Below are 23,329 nucleotides of genomic sequence, written 5' to 3'. Positions count from 1 at the left end.
AGAAAGAGAGAGCAAGGGAGAGCAAGCCACCAGCTCTGGGACTTGAACTGCGTCAGCCATGTAGGAGTCCAGCACCCTTAACCACCATGACACCTGCCAGCCTGATAGGAAATATTAATTGCATTATTTTCTCTCTTTTTTTTTGTTAGAGTTTTATGCTCTTGAAGCTATTTTGAACAACTAAACAATTTTGAACAATGTAGAGATTTGAGCAATTTCAGGGAACTGTTATGAACAATTTAAAAGATTAAAGAAAAAGAGTCACAGAGGTGTTTTTTAAAATACTTTACGTTTATTTGTAAATTGCCTCCATGAAAGCAACAGAGCTATAGCATCCCCTATAGGGTCCCAATGTCATGATACGCCTCCCCTTCTGTCATCCCCAGATCATTAGCACATGTGTGCCCAATGCATTCAGAGAGGGCTATAGACACGAACCAAGAACTTTCCTATATGGGTCAGCCTGGCAGAGTATCATATTTTATTGTTATGCCACTAACTGGCCCTCAGGCTTTGTGGGAAGGAGTTGGTTAGTAGATAATCTGCTTTATGAGGTTTTTAGGATTCTTCTTTTATTTTTTTGTTTAGCTCAGATTTGAGGTACAGAATATTTGATTGCTTTAGAACATGCTTCTATTTTTCTGATAGCTCATGAAATTTATTGGCAAATTTACAATTTTTACTCTTTTAACTTTCCTTGTCTATCTAAATTTGATTACTAAGCTTGTATATTCGAAAACAACATGACTGGGTTTTGTAATACAAATTGCTTGATTTAATACTAAAAATCACTGTCAATATTTCTAACTCTCATACTCAATTTGGAAAGAATTGAATGTAATTACTAAAGGAGATTCATTTTAAAAAGATGAATTATTAGTTTGTAAATTATGTTTGATTTAGTACATGCTATTTTGTAATAACATTTATCTACTTATTATGTATTCTTTATATAAAAATATCACTTTTTCCTTAAAAGTTTATATATATATATATTGTACTTTTTAGGCACTTAGTCGGGCACTTTTGGAACTCCGAGCAGAAATGACAGCAGCAGCTGAAGAACGAATTATTTCTGTAACTTCTCAGAAAGAAGCAAATCTCAATGTCCAACAAGTTGTTGACCGACATACTAAAGAGTTAAAGGTGAATAGTAATACATGCATTAATATAACATAATTCCTGATCATTCTTATTGCAAGAGAATCCACTTTTATGTATAGTTATTTTGATAATGAATAGGGAATTTATAATAAATTATTTGTGGTTAGATAAACAACAATTTTCAATAGTAAGTATCTACGATACTCATTTACTGATTATCATATAGGGAATTAGGAAAGGATAAACCATTTGGAGTTACCCTGCTTAAGTAATGGAAATAAAGTTAAACATTCACTTAGGATTGTTTTAAGGCTTTTTTAGCACATTTTCAGAGTCACAGCAAAATGGAGATGAAGGTACAGATTTCCCTTGTACCTCCTGCCTTCTCTTTTCCCACATGCTAGCTTCTTACATTGTTAACATCACCCACCAGAGCAGTACATTTGTTCCAATGGGTGAACTTACATTAACATTTAATTACCCCAAATCAAATTTACCTTAGGTTTTGTTTTTGGTGGTGTGTATTATGCGGGTTTAGGGTTTAGACAAATAGTTAATGACATATATCCATCATTATAGTATCATAAAGAGTATTATTTTGAGGACCAGCAGTTAGAGTAATGGCTATGTCGCTAGACTCCCATGTAGTGATCACGGTTCGAGTCCAAGACCTGGTAGCTTAAACTCACACCGGGCGCGTGTGCGTGCATGCCCAAGATCCTGAGAGGAGAATGGAGGAGAAGGGATTGTGGTGTGGCCATCCCCCCGGGGGGGTGATTTCTCACTTTCTGTCTCTCTCTCTCTGTCTTTCTGGTGAGTACACGTGCCCTATAGCAAAAACCTCTACCAAAAAAAAAAAAAAAAATCATGCACTTAAAAATAATAATAATTATTTAATTTAATTAAATAATTAATTTATCTACTTATTTAATTTGACCAGAGAGGGACGGAGTGAAAGAGCAAGAAAGACGAAAAGTTAGAAAGCAAGCCGCCAGATCCAGGACTCAAACTGTGGTCGGCCATGTGAGAGTCCAGCGCCCTTAACCACCATGCTACCTGCCACCCCAGAAATCATACACTTTTAACAATTTAATGGGCAGAACTTCCTGGCTTTTTTTTGAAGTTGTTTCTTTTATTTTATGGTAATATATTGATAGTTTATTACTGTTCTTTTACCTGATCATTAGATAAAAATGACATAAACTTTTTTCTCCCAAAACACTTCCCTTTCAGAGTATTTTTCAGTTTTTTCTTTACATAAGGTTTTATATAGTATATCCTGAGTAGAATAAAGAATCTGCTTGATGTAGTTTATAATTTTGATTTTGTCTTGGCTTATTTCTAAATGCCATTCACCATCTTAAAACTGTAGAGAGACTGAATTTTACTTACATTTTTAAAGTCTCCCATTGTATCTATCAAGAGTATGGGCATAGTTGACAATAATCTATTAACTAGATAAATATATAAACAGGAATAGGCGGGTCTTTTTCAGTACCTTTGTCCTTGCCTAAAATTTTTTCTTTGAGTTCTCCATATCCTTTATGTACTTTTTCTCAAAGCCTTTTCTGACTTTTCTGGGACAGTTTATGTTTTTCTTCTAACCACATTATAATAAACGAATTCCCTATTACAATTATTGGCAATACTCTTTGGCCTATAACAATTTATTCAACCAAACAAATATTCATTTAGTTCACTAAATTAATATAGGGTAAGGCATTATGTTTCCATCACTGTCATTATATAGGATGGCTTGGATTTCTTTCTTAGTGCCTTATATGTACTCTTAAGTATTACAGGTTATTGTTTGGAGTCTCCTTGAAGTCCAGATTGCATTTTATATTCTTCTTATACTTCATAATGTTTAAAAACATGCCATATATATATTGATGTGTACTTGTTTATTTAATTAATTCAGCCATAATGAATTTTTTGTTTGATTGTTAACATTGTATTTCTGTGTGCTTATTGAAGATTAGTTACTTTAGGCTATTTTTTAATTTTTTTCCCTTAGAGTAGATTTAGTTCATTTGACATGAGCTTGAAAAAAAAAATATATGTGGTTTTGAGGGGTTTTATTTTCCTTGTATACTTAAAAATTTGTGTTGCAATTTTCTTTTTATTTTATCTTTAATTTAAAAAAAATTGTCAGAGAATATATATGCTCACCAGAGTGACAATTGGAGAAAGGGAGAAAGCACCTCTCATGGGGGTATGGCCACACTACAATCCCTTCTCCTTCATCCAGCCAAGATTTGGGGCATGCATACCCGTGTACCTGGTGTATTTTCAGGCAGCTACAGTCTGCCATGGGGGAACCCAGCTCCCTTAAGCACCAGGCCATGGGGCTAGCTTTGAAATTTTCTTTTTAATAAAAATGATATACTTTCTGTTTATATTGCTTTGATCAATTATACTTGATGGAATTTAATACATAGAATTTTTCTTTATGTCTTAGTCACAGATTGAAGATTTAAATGAAAATATTTCAAAATTGAAAGAAGCTCTTAAAACAAGTAAAAACAGAGAAAACTCACTAACTGATAATTTGAATGACTTAAACAATGAATTGCAAAAAAAACAAAAAGCATATAATAAAATACTTAAGGAAAAAGATGGAATTGATCAGGAGAATGAAGACCTGAAAAGACAAATTAAAAGACTAGCTAATGGATTACAGGTAATTTTACAGTAATTGTAATAATGCCTTTGATTTTTAATATCTAGGTAGTAGTTTATTCCCACTTTTTAATTTTCTTCAGATCATTTTGAATAACTAATTTCTTTAGTGACTTTTATTGTATTTCTAATTCTGGAGTAGCTTATCTTATTAATACAGAGGCAGGTACCATGTTATGCTTATATATTAAGAGTGGTATTTCAGAAGTATGGTTAGCGGTAACCTCAGGAAGTTCATATAACTGGAATATTTATTGTGTTTAATATTTGTTTGGAGAATAGAAAGATGTATCTTATTTTTTTTCAGGGCAAATCTCTAACAGATAATAAACAAAGTTTAATTGAAGAACTCCAAAAGAAAGTTAAAAAACTAGAGAATCAGCTGGAAAGAAAGGTGGATGAAGTAGACATCAGACCTATGAAAGAAAAGGTATGTGAAGAAACTTACTGGGACCAGCAGTTAGCGTAATGGCTATGTCGCTGGACTCCCGCGTAGTCGATCGCGGTTCTTGTCCCGGCCCTGGTGGCTTAAAACTCACTCCGGGCACATGTGCATGCGTGCCCAAGATCCTGAGAGGAGAATGGAGAAGAAGGGATTGCGGCATGGCCATCCCCCCTGGGGGGTGATTTCTCGCTTTCTGTCTCTGTCTGTCTCTGTTTGTCTGGCGAGCACATGTGCCCTATAGCAAAAACCTCTAAAAAAAAAAAAAAGAAATAAAGAAAGAAAAGAAACTTACTGATTTGATTAAAGTGTTGTAAGGCAGTAATATATTATTTATATGTCAATGTATAATGCTCTGGCATGGTTACACTATAAAACTTAGTAAGTTGTCATTAGCTTGCCACTTTATAACATTATTGTGAATTTAAAACTAAATGCAAGGTAAAAATGTGTTCCATTAGCAACTCTTAATGTCGTGATTGCATTTTCATTTATAATTCAGTTTTCAAAGTGGTAAACAATTATTGGTACATTCTCAGCAAAACAGTGTCTAAAGTTTTTCATTATATAAAGTCACTATATTCATAGAAAATGCAGTGTTTAGTAAAATAATTAAAAAATTACTTGGTACAAATATGTGAAATGAAGATACATTCTTAGACAGTTGTAAGAAGCAATTTTGACTATGTGAATATCAGGACATTTTAAAGTTGTTCTGTACATCGGACTGTTCTGCATTATATATGTATATAGGCTTTCTTTGGCCCTTTGATTGCAGTTATAACAAATATGAAAACTATCACTGAATGCCCTAATTCTTTTTCCTTTTGTTAAAACACTTATTACTAGCTAACTTCCTATTCAATATACTTTTAGCACGTTTGGTCAATTATGTTTTGCTCCTTTCCCTTCAGTCTACCAACCAACCAACATAAACTATCAATAGATCAAAAAATTAATGAAGATACAGCTTTTCTTCTTGTTATTCATTACTTTATTCCTAGTGCCTAAAGTACTATCTGGCATGTGGTTAGCACTAAATAAATATCTGTTGACTGCATGGTGTGCATCGCAAACTTGAAGAGCCCTGACGTTAGAGATTGTCAAAGGGTCACCATACTGGGCTCGCCATTTATATGTAAGATTCTTTGTTAGAAACACTTTATGCATGATCATCTATATTAGAATCTTTTTAAAGTACTCCAAGGCTATTGACATTGGTCAGAACTTTTTTTTTTTAAAGCTTCTTTGCCATAGGGCACATGTACTCAACAGAGAGAAAAAGAGAGAGACAGAGAGTTGAAAAGTGAGAAGGCACCACCCTCCTGGAGGGGATGACCACTCTGCAACCCCTTCTCCTCTTGAGATTTTGGGAATACATGCACACGTGCCCTGCATGATTTTCTAAGTACTGTGCCTGGGACTCAATCCATGATCAGCTCACTGGAAGTTCAACACCTTAACCACCACACCACTTGCTAGCCCTTGTCCTTTAGTAATTTATCCGTCAAATGATAGAATAAAGCATACTTTGATGAAAAGACATTTTTGCTAATAGCTTAGTGTGTCTAAAGATTCTAGAAGTTACATAGTAAAACCTGTTTGAATATTCTCTAGAACTATTGGTTCTTTATTTTTCAAGTTAAATTGTGATTGATAATTATAAAATGAAATAGGAAGTAATATTGTTAATCTACTTCCTTCACTATTGTTTCAGAGTGCTAGAGAAGAATTAATTAGGTGGGAAGAAGGTAAAAAATGGCAAACCAAAGTAGAGACAATACGGAACAAGTTAAAAGAGAAAGAGGGGGAAGTCTGTTCTCTTTCAAAGCAGTTGAATACCTTGAAGGATCTTTTTGCCAAGTGAGTTTAAATTTTATTTTAAGACTAATTGTGTATAGAATCTTTTATTGACTTGTAAGTTATATAGTTTCATCATAGTTGATCATTTAAATGATCATTATTAATGATTCTGTTTTTATTTTTATTAAAGTGTATCTTACGTATATTTTAACACTTATAAATGGAGTTTCCTATGATTTTGAAATAGATTAGTTCATACCAAATATAAAATGATATAATTGTCATATACTGATCTGCTAATGAGTAAGCAGCAGTTTGGTAAGTTGAATAAATCAAACAGTGAGTGGTATGTTTTCATGATTCTATTTTATATTTCACAGAGCTGATAAAGAGAAACTTACCTTGCAGAGGAAACTAAAAACAACTGGCGTAACTGTTGATCAGGTTATAGGAATGCGAGCTTTGGAGTCAGAAAAAGAGTTGGAAGAATTAAAAAAGAGAAATCTTGACTTAGAAAATGACATATTATATATGAGGTAAGCTGGTACATGGAAATATGCTACCCATTATAAATAAGAAAACTGGTTAACCCATAGAAATAATAACTGTGTTAAGGTTGGATGGTATTGATTGTCTTTTCTCATGTGAATTGAAATATTCCTGGTTCATTGTATGCCATGTACTTTGGGATCATATTCTTGAACTTTTTAATAATTCAGACATTTATTAATGTCTACTGTTATGTCAGTATGAATATGATGTGCACATATGAAGTTGAACTTACCTAAAGGAATACAGTCAAAAGCTTCTAAAACTCTGGGTCATGTCTAAATTTCATGGAAAATGTAGGTGTTTCTGTGTTAGTATGCAATTGGCCTGGTTAGGTTCGGGCTGCTGGCTCTGAACTCCTTTCTGTGGACTGTGGTTCTAATTTCAGTTCAGATTTTCAAAGCCTTTACACTGTTGTTTGGAGCTCTCTTGCCTGCACATCTTCCAGTTGATAGTCTGGTATATGGGCTATGTTCTGTTTGGTTTTTAGAAAGTTTTGTATTCTGCCTACGATCAGATCCATACATACAGAGCTCAAATGTGTCCAGCAACAACTTCCTGTGGCCCTTTTTTGAACTACTCCATCTCTGTATCTCTCTGATAACTTCCTGTTTCCCTAGAGCTTCCCATTTTGGCACTTTGACAGAAATCTGGAGATCTAGCTACCCAGTTATGCTCTGTACTTTAGCGGTTATACATGTTCGCAGCCAAGGAAGCAAGAGGAGGGCAGAAAGAAGGGGCAAAAACTACTTTTGCACTACCTTTAATATTGCAGCTCTACCAGTTAAAAAGAAATTTTCATTCCTAGAAATTTTAGCACCTGTGGGTTCACATTGTAGCCTCCACCACCACCGTAAGATTGCTTTAGGGCTAGAGTCTGAGAACAGGGATAGAAAAGAAAACTGAGGTATTCGTATTCTCTGTGGACATCAGATGTTCAGTTTCTTCCTGACCTAGTACTGCAAGGTTCCTTTGGAGCTCTCCCTCTCCTGACACTTATCTTGTGGTGTCACATAATGTGTTCAATCAAACCAGGCAGTAACAGAAGAAAACTTAATCCATCACCTCTTTGCTGATACCTCAAATTCTGGTATTTAATTCCAGTCTATATTCTACTGTGTACTTTCCAAAGTTCTCAGACATTCTATTCCCTTTTCTTTGAAGTTACTGTATTTTCAAATCTTCAGAGTTTTCCCTGATAGGGAAGAAAAAAATGACTGAGAAATTATTCTTTCTGTAGTTATTGTCTAGTCCCAGTAGCGGATCTTTCCCTTCCTAATTTTTCCTGGTCTAAATATATGTTCAAAATAAAATCCTTTTATTTTCCTTTACAGTTTTCACAAATATCAAATAATTAACTTCTGAAAACTTCTGACACTTTTAGAGGTTCTTTTTCTGGTGGGAAATCTGGGTGGGTGGAAGTAATTAGAGAGGTCTATAGGAAAGATTGAAGTTAGCTTCTCTCCAAATTCAAGTTTGAATTGGTGAATTTTATGAATCAGATTCAGATAATAAATGGAAGAAGGCTATTACAAGGAAGGAGAACTGTAGCAGAGATGTACAGGCAAGAGTGAATGTTTTATAGATGTGGTTGTGCGAGATTGTGGAGGATCTTGCAGATCAGGCAGATGAATTTAGACTTATATTTAAAGACTTATCATCTGGAACAGTTAAGAGCCTTTTTAAATTCATGAGGACATGAATATTAAGCAGTTCTTATATTTTTAAAATAATGGGCATTTTTTTATTATTTTATGTACTTCTGTATAAATAGATGCCTGTTCTTTAAAAATATTCCTGGATTTCTATAAATCAAATACCTTTTGGACTTGATTTAAAAGTAGTCTTTCAGTGAATCCCTCTGTAGAGGATTACTTTATAAAATAAATTGTGATATCCTAATTTTTTTTATTAATTTGGAAATTTTGAAGAACTTAAATGAACAGTGTTACTAAACACATTGCATTTTTCTTTCTTTTCTTTATAGTAAAACAGTAAAAAGTTGAAGTTTGAATAGTAAAAAGTCTGTCGTTGTTCACAGGACCCAGCAAGCTCTTCCTCGAGATGCTGTTGTAGAAGATTTACATTTACAAAATAGATATCTCCAAGAAAAACTTCATACTTTAGAAAAACAGATTTCAAAGGACATACTTTCTAGGTCTTCAGTAAGTGTACACCCTTTCTTTCTCATTTTAAATGCTTAAAAATGCAATCAACCTTACTCTTTTTTTTTGCCAAAACTATTAGATCTGTCATTATATTAGCATGCTAAATTCAACTTTTATTTTTATCAGATAGTGATAATTCACTAGGTAATTCTTTCTAGCATGATAACAATAAACTTAAGATACTTAAAAGTCTATATAAAAGTTCATTACAAATGATTTCTAGAAGTTTTTAGTATAGTTATTTTGTCTTTTGCTGTGAAAGGAACATGTAGTTAAATATAGTAGGAAAATATGTTACCACACTGTTTCCATTCAAATATATATAATGTTTCATAAAGACTCACAAATAATTAATATAGAATTGCTTATTGAATCTTATTTTTAAAACTTAATGTATATATTTTTGTTATTTTTTCTCCTTTTTTTTTCATGTTTTTACTCTTCTACTTCAAGCAGAATCTGGTATGTGACACAACTGTGCTTTCTGCCATTATTTCCAGTGTTAATAAATACAAGCATACTGGTTTTCACAAATATAATAGTATATTCAGAAACAAAAAACTTTAAAAAAACACGACAATAATTAGAATTGAAAATGAGAGGGTCAGCAAGTGGCATGGTGGTTAAGGTGCTGGACTGGCCGACTGCAGTTTGAGTGCTGGACGTGGCAGCTTGCTTCCTCACTTTCTCTCTCTGTCTCTCTCTGGTGAACACATATGCTCTGTAAGAAATTAAAATAATAATAAAAGATAAAATTATAAAAGGAAAAGGGAATTAAAAATGAGAAGAGGATATATGGTAGTGACAACATTGGGTATCTAGAAATCAGTCTGTGGTGTTGCAGGAATGAATTACAGTGATGAAGAAAATCAAAGTAGTACACCTGCTGAGTTAAATAAATTTGAGACAACACCAAACAATAAGTCCATTCAGATGAAGTAATGATACTCTGGAAGATTTTAACTGCAGTTTTGTAAATGAACCAGATCTTAAAGTTGACAAAATGAATCAGGGGTGTTATAAAAATGATAAATAGCAGCATACAGAAGGAGAGTAAGATAGGCAAGAATGAAGAAAAAAAAGGGACATATAGCTGAAAATGTGAGTCACAACAGCTACACAGATCCAGGGCAATGTGCTCTGGGAGACAGTGGTTATGCCGCAGTTGCTGATACAGTGAACAGTGTTCTGAGGATGGTGCACAGGTGAATTAGGAAGCTGATGTATCAGTCCAGCTGGGAAATGAAATGTCTTTGGTCTGGATATGTGATAGTACTTTATTTTATATTTAGCTGAAGTTTCTTGTGGCAGGTAGTAAAAGTATATATTGCACATAGAAAAAAGATACTGGATTTGTAAAAAAAAAAAAAAATTATTAGTGGACTTTGATTTAAGCCCTAGTGTTTGACTAGTTACAGTAGATATTCTTGGTTCTACATAACCTAATTCACTTTAGTACTCATTTTTTTAACCATTGGTATTTACTTTAAAATGGCTTATAACTAAGTGAGTATCACAAATAAGGCCCTTAAGCGGTATTTATTTTGCCTTAGAAAGTCCTCATTCAACCTGCTGTATTTATAAGCAAAATCTCACTACAGTGAATAATATCAGTAACATTTTAATATGAGTCTGTGCAACATCCTCATATATATAACAAGTTCCTTTGGTATATTTTCTTTCTTTCTTTTTTTTTGCCATGTTTTACAACAGTTAGTGTTTTGTAATGAGAAAAGATAACTTTCATGTGTTGCTGACTAAGTTGTATTAGTACCTGTGCCTAAATATATTTCTCACAATACTTTGAGAAATTTTTTCTATTTTATGTAGAGGTTTGGAAACTAAGTATATCTCTATTGATTCTGAAGATACCAAAGCAGGATTTTAATCCAAGTCTAACTTTACAGTTATGAATTTTTCATGTATACACTGCTTTTGGTCAGTTTACTCTAAAAGACAGAATAAGAAAAGTATATTCCTGATAGAAATAAAAATAGCATTTATCTTTTTTATTTAACCTTTCAACCTCAGGTATTCCAGAATATCAACTGAAATCAGACTCTTAAGTGTTAAAATGGATAAAAATGATTTAATTCTTATTTTTTTCGTTATCAAATTCACAGTGCTATCTTTCACTAGATAATAAATGAGAATTTGAGACTTCTGTGTGTTAACTCTAACTGCCATTAACTCAGAATTTTATTTCAAGGAGTGTGTAGCTTTTAATGGGATTCCTCTGTAAAGGAGTTTAGAAGTCCCTTGAGGTTTGTTATACAAGAATTCTGTTTATGTAGTCATAGAAATTAACAGATTTTCATATCAGAAGAGACCTTAAAAATTAATCCTGCTTAATGCCATTATCCAAAATATGGAAAAACTGACCCTTGAAGGGGAAGAATTTGCCTAGTGTAACCTAGTAGTAGTGAAATCAGAATGTATACTTGAGTCATCTGAATAAATGGTATGATTTATAGACAATAACAAAAATATCTGTCTTCTCTGTCTTGGTACTGCATTAGCATATGCATGTGCATTCCTTCAAACAGAAATACAGTCTTTCTCTCAATGTTCTGTTACATGCCTCAGCTTGGAATCAAATATTTGCCTAGAATTTTTTTTAAATTTTCCGTATATTATTTTGTGATTATTTTTACTGCTCTTTTATCAATGCCTAAGAATGTTTTTGTGTATGTGTGTGTGTTACTTTTTTTTAATCTAAGGATGAATATATAATAATTACAATGTAAAGTAGTTAAGCTACTAGTAATTAAAAAGATATTGTAGAGCCATGCACAATAGTATATTAATATATTATATTTTGATGACCAGCAGGGGGCAGGGTGGTTAAGGTGTTGGATTGCCATATGACTGACCATGGTTCCAGTCCTGGACTCTGCAGTTTGAAAGTCAAACTGGGCATTTGTGCATACATGCCCAAAATCCAGAGAGGAGAATGGAGGAGAAGGGATTGTAGTGTGGCCATCCCACAGAGGATGATTTTTCACTTTCCCTCCTTCTGTCTCTGGCAAGTACATATGCCTTATGACAAAAACCTTTAAAAAAAATTTTTTTTTACAAAAGTATATTTATGTGTTGTTTTAGGAACTGTTATGCTACTTCTATTATGTTAGTAGCACACTGAGCCAATAGAAAGAAAAAGGGAAGGTGTAGGAAAACACTAAAGCCATGCTGACTACTTTCACTGTTATTTTATATGATGCTTGTAATAATCCCATGAGGTAGGGCTTCTACTCAACTTGTAAGAAAATTCTAGCTGATGTCTAGAAAAATATAATCAAGTACAGATTTATTATTTAAAGAACTTAAAATTTAGAATGAGAGGAAACAATGAATATAAATAATAAGCCAAGGTAGCCTCATGCCAAGAGAAATACAAATATATACGATACTAATGGATTTTAGAGGAGGGAGTGATTCCTTTAGCCCTAGGAATGAGGAAATGTTTTCTCAAGGGAGAAGTAATTGAGGCCGTTCTTTTTGTAGCCCAGTATTTGCTGGGGCTGCCATAAGAGAGTACTATGTATGCTATATGAACAACAGAAATTTATAATCTCAGAGTACTGAAGTTCAAATTTAAGGGGTTTGCAGGGTTGATTCCTTCTTAAGGCTATAAGGAAAAGATCTATCCAGAGCTTTTCCCTAGTTTGTAGATGGCTGCCTTCTCTTTGTCTTTGTGTTATCTTCCCTCTGTGTATGTCTGCGTCCAAATTTCAAATTCCTCCTTTTTGTAAGACCATGAGTCATACTGGATTAAGGTCTACCTTGATGATCTCACTGGAACTTGAGTACCTCCTTAAAGACCCAGTTTCCATTCTGAGGTACTGAATTATGACTTTAGCATATTTTTTAGGGGACAGTAGATATGATTCAACCCATAACACATAACAATCATACATTATTTTGGACTAGCAAAACTACCATAAATTAGTTTAACCATTGTAAGAATGTGTGTGTGTGTGTGTGTGTGTGTGTGTGTGTGTAAAAAGGCATTAAATACACATTATAAATCATACTTGTCTTTGCTTTCCATTTTAATTAAAATAAACTAGATTACCTTTCACCTACGAGGTTTTTTTCTGTTTTGTTTTTTGTTTTTGGGCAAGGTTTTTGCTATAGGTGCTCACCAGAAAGACAGAGACAGACAGAGAAACAGAAAGGAGAAATCACCCTCCAGGGGGGATGGGCATGCCACAATCCCTTCTCCTCCATTTTCCTCTCGGGATCTTGGGCACTCACGCACATGCACCCGGTGTGAGTTTAAGCCACCGGGTCTGGGACTCAGACCATGGTCGACTGCATGGGAGTTCAACGACACAGCCATTACACTAACTGCTGGTCCCTCACCTACGAGTTTTATTCTAACTTACTAACTTATGATTTTCTATAGAGCTCTGCAATTTCTTATATTCCTCTTAGAAAAAAGTTCCATTTTGACATAGTGTTTCTTTACTCAGCACATCTTTTGTGGTATTTTGTTATTAAACTGAAAATATTCTGAATTTTGTTTCCTGAAGGCTTCAGGAATAGAGTCAGATGATCATTGTCAAAGAGAACAGGAGCTTCAGAGGGAAAACCTGAAGTTGTCGTCTGAAAATATTGAACTGAAATTTCAGCTCGAACAAGCAAATAAAGATTTGCCAAGATTAAAGGTAAATTTAATGTTCTTTATTACAGTTAGAAACTCTTATGTCTGAAAATAACCTCTCTCACCTACACACAGTTGTTATGTTTATTTAGCTTATGAATAAAATTTAAAAATGCGTATTTAGCAGTCATTTGTTGAAGAGCTATTTTGTATCAAATACTCTTCAGGTGCTAGAAAGCAGTAGTCACAGAAGTGGTTATGTTCATGGAACTTACACTGTAGTGGGGCAAGCTGACCGTAAGTCACCAAGTCAGTATGTATTATGTCTGCTGATGTCAAGTACTAAGGAGAAAATGCATGATTAGTGTAAAGGGTATGAGGGGGAAGAAGAGTGCACTTCTAGTATGTAGTAAGGGAGGGCTTTCACTAGATATATATGAACAGAACTGGTGGAAAGATAATTAAGTGAGTCATATAGGTACTAGAAAAGAGCTCCAGAAAATAGGAAGTGCAAGTTGAAATGTCAAGAAGTGAGAAGGTATGTGATGTATTACATTAATTATACTTTTTATTATTAATTTTTAGCTTTTGCTGTGGGGCATGTGTGCTCACTGAAGACAGTGACAAATAAAGAGGGAAAGTGAGAAATCACTCCAAGGGAGAATGGCCATGCCATAATCTCTTTTGCTCCATTTTTCTCTCAGGATTTTGGGTGTGCACACACATGTACCAGGCATGTTTTTCAAACCACTGGGTACAGGACTCAAACAGTGTAGTTGGCCATGTGGGATCCAGCCATCCTTACACCCTTACCACTAGGATAACTGTTTCTTTAGAAATGTTAGTTTATTCTGATGTTAATAAATTTTTCATCTTTGCTTTCCCAAATCTTATCCTATTTATGAGAATTTTTTCTTCTGTCGGCTAGGTAATTGTTTTGGTTCTGTTTTCTAATGTAGACTATTAGCACCCTGTTAACTCCATTGGTGATGATATAATTAAGCTGGTTCTCATTCTGATCTTTACCCTGAGAAAACCAGTGTTAGAAGTTCAGATTTCTTTTTCTCTGCCTTACATGGGTAAGGATCTACATGTATACTTTATGGGACAATAGCGTTATGAAGTCAAGTTTATATTGTATACTAAGGCAATAATGCAGAAACTATTTCTGAATAGTTCATATACAACATAGTCTTGTATTACTTCAACATAAATCTTAGTCCAAAATCTTCCTTGCTGGCATAGAGACTTAGATGTTTAGTTTGGCTGCATTTGAAGGGACTGATAATTCAGATGAATTGTTTGCTTTCCTTTTTCAATAACTGTAGCTACGTAAAATTCTTACGTTTGCTTTTGTAGAATCAAGTAAGAGATTTGAAGGAAATGTGTGAATTTCTTAAGAAAGAAAAAGCAGAAGTTGAGCGCAAACTTGGCCACGTTAGAGGGGTGAGTACATGAAGGTATGCCATATGTTTGTTTTGCTTTCCGAAGTGAGAAGCTGTTAATGAGAAGTTCAGATATGTCCTAATAGTGATATACTATTGCTGCCTCCAGTTGCAGTTTGATTCTGCTGCATCTGCTGTGTAAAACATCATCAAGTTTCTTCTGGATCTCAATGTATTTTATCATCTATTATACCTTACATGCTCTTTATTTCACTTGGACCACAATATTATCTCTCTTTCATTGCATGTTCCACCACACCCTGGAAATGTTTAACTTCCAGAAGTCCTTGTTTACTGAGGTAACTTCTGTTTCTTCATCCAGTTATGATATTTTGTAGCTGTATTTTTTGGTCTCGATGGCATTCCAAATGTATTCCTCTCCCCTCTTTTGTTTTTGTATTTTAAAAAAATTTTTCTTCCTATGTTATTACGTATAATGAATAAGGGGTGTTTATCAGACCAAAGACAAAGATTTAATTCCCTATGGATTTCATATTGGTAAATGTCACAAATGAGGAGGAATAATCATGAGACAAAATTCACTCAGATAATATTAAATACATGATGGATTCAGTCAGTGACAATATTAAGAATATTAGAAAAGTATACAGAACAAATATCTTGTTGAAAGCAACATTTGTTTCATGTGTATAAAAAATGTGTTAATTTGACCTTTTCTATTTAATTATAAAAGCATATATATATTTTTTTTCTTTTTTTGGAGAGGTTTTTGCTATAGGGCATGTGTGCTTGCCAGAAAGATAGAGACAGACAGACAGAAAGCAAGGAATCACCCCCCCAGGGGGGATGGCCACACCACAATCCCTTCTCCTCCATTCTCCTCTCGGGATCTTGGGCACGTAAATACACGCGCCCGGCATGAGTTTAAGCCACCAGGTCCAGGACTCGAACCATGGTCTATTATGTGGGAGTCCAGTGACATAGCCATTACACCAACTGCTGGTACCATAAAAGCATATATATTAAAAGTATGTAAAAATTTATATTTCAGGATTATTCCTTGCCTAAAATACAATAAAATTAAATACAATAAAATTAATTTGAAATACAGTAAAATTAAAGCACACCATTTTGCTCAATTGTTGAAAACGGGTGTTATTTTAAGTCATAACTGAACTTAACTAATTTGTGGCTCATCTCTGTTGATATTGTTACACAGTGTTTTATTTCAAATGGTTCTTCTATTTGTTTATACTGGACAGAAACTAAATTTCTAAAAAAGATTAGCTTTAAGAAAATTACCTCTATTATGCTGCAGTCAAAATTTGATCACTTATGAGCTCTTTACAGACACAATTTCTCTATGCTATTCCATATACAGAAAACCTTGGTATGCTAGAGAAAACTTGAGCAACAGATTATTTAGTTATTCATTTGGATCAGATATCAAGGATAGACTATTTAAGTTGTTACATATTAGCTGCATGATTTAAAAATAACAAGTTTTCTAGGTCTCACTTTTCTTGTATGTAAAGTGAGAATTATAATTCCTAATCCATGGATTATTTAAGAATGAATTGGGGCAACACAAGCTTTGATATAAAATTTTAGGAATTTCAGCCAGACCCATAGCACAGTGGTTAAGTGTTGTGCATCAGGAACTATTAAATCATGCATGGCTGAATCCTAACCCTAATGTCTTGAAAAATGCCATGCACATGAGCATGGTACCACAAATCCTGACAGGATTGAGAAATGGAGGAAAAAGAGTTATAACATGATCATGACCCGAAGATGGATTCTCAGTCTCGCTCTCTTTCTCTGCTGAGCACATACAAAAAAGTTGGCAATAAAAAAAAAAGTTGGGAATTATTAATAAAATGAGTATAATGATAAGCCTGTTACACTGGTACTTTATATTATATTTAAAATATTTGATTAAATACAGTTAACATGTTCTTTTGTAGTCTGGTAGAAGTGGAAAGACAATTCCAGAATTGGAAAAAACCATTGGTTTAATGAAAAGAGTAGTTGAAAAAGTCCAGAGAGAAAATGAACAATTGAAAAAAGCATCAGGAATACTAACCAGTGAAAAAATGGCTAATATTGAGGTGGAAAATGAAAAATTGAAGGTAATTTTTTAAATGCAATTATTTTGTGGGAATTTTTTCCTCCTAATTTTAAGGAAATTTTTAAATATATTCATACTGTATAAAATGACTTTAATGGATGTAGTACATATTGTATACATACAGAAAAAACTTCCTAGAAACAAGAATAAGGGTAGTTACACTTGATTGTCCTTAGTTTTTCCAGATCAGTGTTTCTTACCCTAGAAGCATGGACTATTTACTTGTGTCTTTTTTTTTTCTTTTTTTTGCTGTAAGGTGTATGTGCTCACCAGAGAGACAGAGACAGAAAGTGAGAAAGAAGTCACCCCCTCAGGGCAGTTGGCCACACCTCAGTCTCTTCTCCTCTATTCTCCTCTTGGAATTTTGAGCACACATGCATATACACCTGGCATGAGTTTTAAGCCGCCAGGTCCAGGACTCAAACCATAGTTAACTGCATGGGAGTCCAGCAATGTAGCCATTATGCCATCTGCTGGTCCCAATCTGTGTCTGTCCCTTTTTTTGATTTTTTTTTTTTTTTATGATTTTTTTTGGAGAGGTTTTCGCTATAGGGTGTGTGCGCTCGTCAGACAGAGACAGACAGAGAAACAGAAAGCAAGAAATCACCCCCCGGGGGGATGGCCACGCCGCAATCCCTTCTCCTCCATTCTCCTCTAGGGATCTTGGGCATGCACGCACACATGCCTGGTGTGAGTTTTAAGCCACCGGGTCCAGGATGCGAACCGCAGTCGACTACATGGGAGTCCAGTGACATAGCCATTATGCTGACTGCTGCTCCCAATCTGTGTCAGTTTTTTAAAATCCAGATGCCCACGCTCCCTTCTCTGACATTGATTTATTTCAAGCGAGTCCTAACATAGGCATTGAGTTGACTTTTTGTTTCTATTTTTAGGTTTTTAGCCCATTTCTAATGTGTAGCCAAGATTGGGCACTTCTGTTCTAGGTGACCAATATCTAGAAGATATCTAGAAGACTCTAATTCTGATCATATAAAACATCATATCTAAAACTACTTTAAGTTTTATGAGTTTACAAGATGATCTTTTATTTCCTTATTTTGATAATGCAGAGGCTTTTTTATTACTAGGCTGAATTAGAAAAACTTAAAGTTCATCTTGGACGACAATTGAGCATGCGCTATGAATCCCAAACAAAAGGCACAGAGAAAGTTGTTGCTGAAAATGAAAGACTTCGCAAAGAACTTAAAAAAGTATGATTTTTATGACTATTTATAATTATTAATTTTTACCTTAATATGTCTTGAAAAATTTAAAATAGATTTTTTTATGGGATGACTATTCAAAGTAGATGTTAAGGGTTAAGAATTGTGTTTTTATGTCTGGCATTAGCATATTCTTTCACTGTGATGGGGCCTTGAAAAATTTAAAGGTAGTATAATGTAGAAGCTACTTGATCTTCATTCAGTTCCTAGCTCAGTTACTTATTAGCCATAATAGTGCAAGCCACCTAACCCCTCTCTGTTTCTCAATTTTCTCATCTATAAAATTAACAATAATAAATTAGCCTATTCCACAGAACTGCTGTGGGGTTTAAGCGAGTTAATGTTTGTACACATGACTTAGAACAATGCTTAATAAACAGTAAGGAGTATATTAAACAGTAAGATTCCTTTCTATGTAAATGGGAAAAATATATACCTATCTGTAGACAAATATATTGAAATCAGTATGTTTAAACTAGTTAGAATAGTAGTATCTGAAAGTATTTTGATACTATGCCTTCAATATAGATGTTTACTAGCAAAAATACTCTTACTTTCTTGTGCTTATAGCCAGGTTTGTAAGTATTACAGAGTAAAAGCAAAGCATCCTTTAAATGTATAAAGACATAAACTATCCCATTATTCTAAAAATTTTACTAAGAATTAAAATAGCAAAAGTAACTATTAGAAGTACTTGTAAATGTATTTCTCTCACCTCATTTACATGATTTGTTCTGTTTATTCTGATCATATTGCTGTTTTAGAGGAGGGAAAACATTGAATGCTGTTGCAGTTTTAATCAGCACTTAAGATTTCATGCTACTTTTTGTTTTTCAGTTAATAATAACTATGAATGCATTACATATATGAGAAAAATGTTATGTCATAATGTATTAATTAGCTTGTAATGATAGGAAACTGAAGCTGCTGAGAAATTACGGATAGCCAAGAATAATTTAGAAATATTAAATGAGAAGATGACAGTTCAACTAGAAGAGACCAGTAAGAGATTACAGCTTGCAGAAAGTAGAGGTCCACAACTTGAAGGTGCTGACAGCAAGAGCTGGAAATCAATTGTTGTTACAAGGTAGGAATAAATAGTTTAAAATTAGTACAAAGTTTAATCTCATCTGGTTCTGGCATCATTTTTGTAAAAGATGATACTATTCTTAATTGCCTAGTTTGTTCCTGATGGACAGTCTGTTTTAATACAACACTCATTTTGTTTTGTTTTGTTTTTCTTCTTCTGTCCTACTATTGCTAATTTTCTCTCTTTAAAATGTTTATCTAGATTGGCAGGACATGGAGTAGAACAGACTTGGGGCTGGACTCAGGTGTTGGAGCTGTGTGTGTTTCATGAGGCTCCTGTTAGCCCTGAGCCTAGGCTAATGCTGCCTGACTTCTCCTGGGTGCTAGTTTTTTGCAACTGCAACTCAGCTTCTTCATGTGCTCATTTTATTCCACAAGTATGAGCCAAGAACCATTGAGCTGTCCTGTCACAGGCTGTGACACACTGGATGTGGGGTGTGTTTCAGCACTTTTATAGTTACAGTGTATTCTGAGCAACTTCCGTTCAGGTAGCCACAGCAAATGAGTTGAGCTGCGGCGTTAGTGACCTGCTGGCCTCCGCTTTCTGGTAATTGATCTTACATGATATGAATCCTTTCTGTAGGTGTGTGGGATTCCTGCCTGTGGAACTAATTTTTGTGGTTATGAAAGAGGTGATGGGAGTTTACAAGTAAACATTCATATGTCTGTTGCCACTGTCACCGTGGGTGTTTTACCATTACCATTAAGAATTGGTAGAAGGTTCTGCCGTCATTCTCATTTTCAGGTTTAAGTAGCTGCTTCAAAGAGTCTAGAAGCCAGTGACCAATGTTCTTTCTCATCAAAGCCATCTTGAATGAAATTATGTTATTTTCTCCTAGCACATCTGTTGCCTGAACCACAAGTGGACAATTCTGTATCTTGGCCTCATATAATAAGTCACAGCTAAAATGCTGCAACACAAAAATCTATAAAGTTACCTTCAGGCTTTGTATATAAGTTGCATATAAAACAAGTGAATTTCATGTGTAGACTTGGATGCTATCTCCAAGACATATCATTTTATTTATACACACACACACACACACACACACACACACACTTAGGAGCCATCTCGTAGCTATCTTCATGCTCTCTGTCTCTCTCTCTATTTTATACACGCACACACACACATATGTATATATATATTTCAAAATCCAAAACAAATTCAAAATCTGAACACTTCTGGGACCAAGTATTTCAGATAAGAGATACTCAACCAGTATTGGACTTTGAAACTTAGCTAGAGGGCATTTTGTCTTTTTCTTTCTCTGGAAAAGTTTGACAGTTGTGAGCATTATTTTCCTTTAGGTATGATGTACTTATAAAACCATTTGACCCAATTAAAAAAAAATTAAAGTCTGGATTTTTTTGAACGGTGATCATTCCTATAATGGTCAAAAATCTATGAGTTTTGGGAACCAGCAGTTAGCATAATGGCTATGTCGCTGGACTCCCATGTAGTAGACCGCGGTTCGAGTCCCGGACCCGGTGGCTTAAAACTCACACCAGGCGCGTGTGCGTGCGTGCCCAAGATCCTGAGAGGAGAATGGAGGAGAAGGGATTGCAGCGTGGCCAGCCACCCGGGGGGGGGTGATTTCTCACTTTCTGTCTCTATGTCTCTCTCTGTCTGGCGAGTGCACGCACCCTATAGCAAAAACCTCTCCAAAAAAAAAAAAAAAAATCTATGAGTTTTTACAAGCTTCACCCTCCCCTATCGTAACGTCAGTCTCTCACCCATGCTGCCATGCTGCTGCACATTTGCTCCTTCTCCCAGTGGTGTTTTGTTTTTTCCCTATCTGGGATATGTCTAGTAATGGGAAATATGCTATTACGAATTTTATTTTGTGGGGGTTTTTGTGTGTGTCTGAAAAAGGCCTTAATTTGAAACTTGGCCAGATTTAGGTTCTATCTTTTTTTATGATCTTGGGAACATCTAACTCTATTTTTATTAGCTCATCTTTTAATTAGGCATACCTATCCTTACCATCACCTTTTAACACTAACTAAATGTATAGTGTAAGGTTTGACTAGAATTAACAGCATAAGATGCTTTACTTATTGTAATGTAGTAATTTGAACTGACTTTTAAATCAGTGAGAGGAATTATTTGCCATATGTATACTGTTTTTCTCTACACATGTTTAGAATGTATGAAACCAAGTTGAAAGAATTGGAAAGTGATATTGCTAAAAAAAATCAAAGCATTACTGACCTTAAGCAGCTTGTAAGAGAAGCAACAGAGAGAGAACAAAAAGTTAAGAAATACACTGAAGACCTTGAGCAACAGGTAAGTAGTGTAATTAGTCTTTAAATGATAAAATAGTGCATTATATCTCAAAACACTCTTTGCACTGCCTTACATAGATAAAAATGAATTCCTCTTTAAATTCTCCCCAAAAGGCCCAGCTGAGTAGCACCACCATTCACACATTTCGTTAAGCCAAAAACCTTGTGTCATCATTGCTTGCTTTCTTTCTCTGCATCTCCACATCTTTTTCATCATTAACTACTAGCTTTATTTTCAAAATACACCCCAAATGTGACCCCTTCTCAGCATCTCTGTCACTACCCATCTTGTTACCTCATACCTGAGCCGTTGCAGTAGTTTCCTAACTGCAGTCCTAGCTTTCATTCTTGCATCATTTAACTTCTCCCCATTTCTGGTTTATTTTTCACACAGTTGTTGAATATTCATTTTAAAGAATAAAACAAATCAGAGCAGTCCTATCCTCAGAGTCTTCCAGTGGTTCTCTATCACTCTAGAATAAAATATAAAGTTGTTTTCATCGCCTGTAAGGATATACATTGTCTAACACCTAATTTTTTTCCTCCAGTCTCATCTACTTTTCATTCACAAGATTTAGCCACATTGACCTTCTTTTAGTCCTTGGAACAGCCCAACATTCAAGTTTCATGGCTTTGCACTTACATCCTTCGTTAAGACTGCTATGCACCCAAATACTCTCAAAGGTCACACCCACACTTCATGTCTCTGCTTGATGGAGGCTCCACAGGAAGACCTTCCCTAACCCTAGCCGTGTATCACCTTCTGTGGCTCTCCTATCCTCTTACCCTGGATTATTTTTCTTTTAATTCCTCCTACCATCTAGCACTATCCTCACATCACATCGTATCATTTTACATATCACATAGTCATCGTCTGTCTCTCCCCACCAAAAATGTAAGGATCATGCAGGAAGGGACTTTGGTTATGTTGTGCATTATTACATACTCTGTGCCTTGGACAGTGAGGGCATGCAATGTTCATTGTCAAATGAATGTAGAATGAATAGAACGTACGAATGTGCATATGTATGCCTCTAAAATCCCAACTGTTAATAGAATATTATTGAAAATAATAGTCTCTTTATAAAAGTTCTTATTTCCGTGTCACATTTATCTTCTAACTTTTCATTGTACCTAAAGATTGAGATTCTCAAACATGTTCCGGAAGCTGCGGAGACAGAGGAAGGCCTTAAACGGGAGCTTCACGTTCTTAGGTACATTGTATATTCATATAACTACTTTGTTTCTTTGTGTCTTCCTTTATAAAAATTATTATTATTATTTTTTAATCCTGCTAAAGGGTGAATACACTCTGTGGGGTGGGGGGAGAAGGAAGCACAAAAGTACCCTCCTCTCCATGGGGAATGGCCATGCTGCAGTCTCCTCTTCTCCACTTTTCCCCCAACCCCCTCTTCTCTACTTCTTCTCCACTCCTTGAGACCCTGAAAACACATGTACCTGCACCTAGTTTGTCCTCCAAGCCACCAGATTGGGAACTCAGACATGTAGGATCCAGCTACCTCAACTACCATGCCACTGACTAGTCTTCAATTATTGGCTGGTTGGAAAAGTTATGTTGCATTTTTGCATAGAAAAATACCTTATTTTTTAATATAACCTGGTTTGCTACAGCAAGAGACATGGATTTTTCAGATTTGCCACCTAATAGGCTTATCAGGTCTTACTTCATTCTTCTTATGCCAGTCGCTCTTTTACATAGTAGATAAATAAAATGGGTAAACCTAATCTTAAATTTCTGGTTTGTGGGGCCAGCAGGTGGTGTGGTGGATAAGGGTGCTGGATTCCCACATGGCCAACCATGGTTCAAGTCCTGGACCTG

The 23,329-nt window shown here is 34.9% G+C and overlaps 1 protein-coding gene across 3 annotated transcripts in view; it reads left to right on the top strand.

The window, feature by feature from the left end:
• The window catches only part of CEP290 (centrosomal protein 290), an 86,959-nt gene that overhangs the window by 57,314 nt on the left and 6,316 nt on the right, over positions 1-23,329 (top strand). For 2 of the 3 annotated variants that reach the window (XM_027774314.1, XM_027774312.1), the window contains 13 exons: positions 1,009-1,146; positions 3,566-3,787; positions 4,094-4,216; positions 5,946-6,091; positions 6,412-6,567; positions 8,622-8,745; positions 13,284-13,418; positions 14,714-14,800; positions 16,728-16,892; positions 17,980-18,102; positions 19,029-19,201; positions 21,349-21,490; positions 22,630-22,703. In XM_027774314.1, coding sequence (XP_027630115.1) covers positions 1,009-1,146; positions 3,566-3,787; positions 4,094-4,216; positions 5,946-6,091; positions 6,412-6,567; positions 8,622-8,745; positions 13,284-13,418; positions 14,714-14,800; positions 16,728-16,892; positions 17,980-18,102; positions 19,029-19,201; positions 21,349-21,490; positions 22,630-22,703 — 1,808 coding nt within the window. Of the gene's footprint in view, positions 1-1,008; positions 1,147-3,565; positions 3,788-4,093; positions 4,217-5,945; positions 6,092-6,411; positions 6,568-8,621; positions 8,746-13,283; positions 13,419-14,713; positions 14,801-15,080; positions 15,099-16,727; positions 16,893-17,979; positions 18,103-19,028; positions 19,202-21,348; positions 21,491-22,629; positions 22,704-23,329 lie in introns of all 3 variants that reach the window. The other variant, XM_027774313.1, reaches the window with a different exon arrangement.

Source organism: Tupaia chinensis, unplaced genomic scaffold, assembly GCF_000334495.1.
Source record: "Tupaia chinensis unplaced genomic scaffold, TupChi_1.0 Scaffold000423_1, whole genome shotgun sequence".
NCBI classification, from domain to species: Eukaryota; Metazoa; Chordata; class Mammalia; order Scandentia; family Tupaiidae; genus Tupaia; species Tupaia belangeri.
Note: the sequence above shows the minus strand (reverse complement) of the source record. Positions and strands in the feature narration are given on the sequence as shown.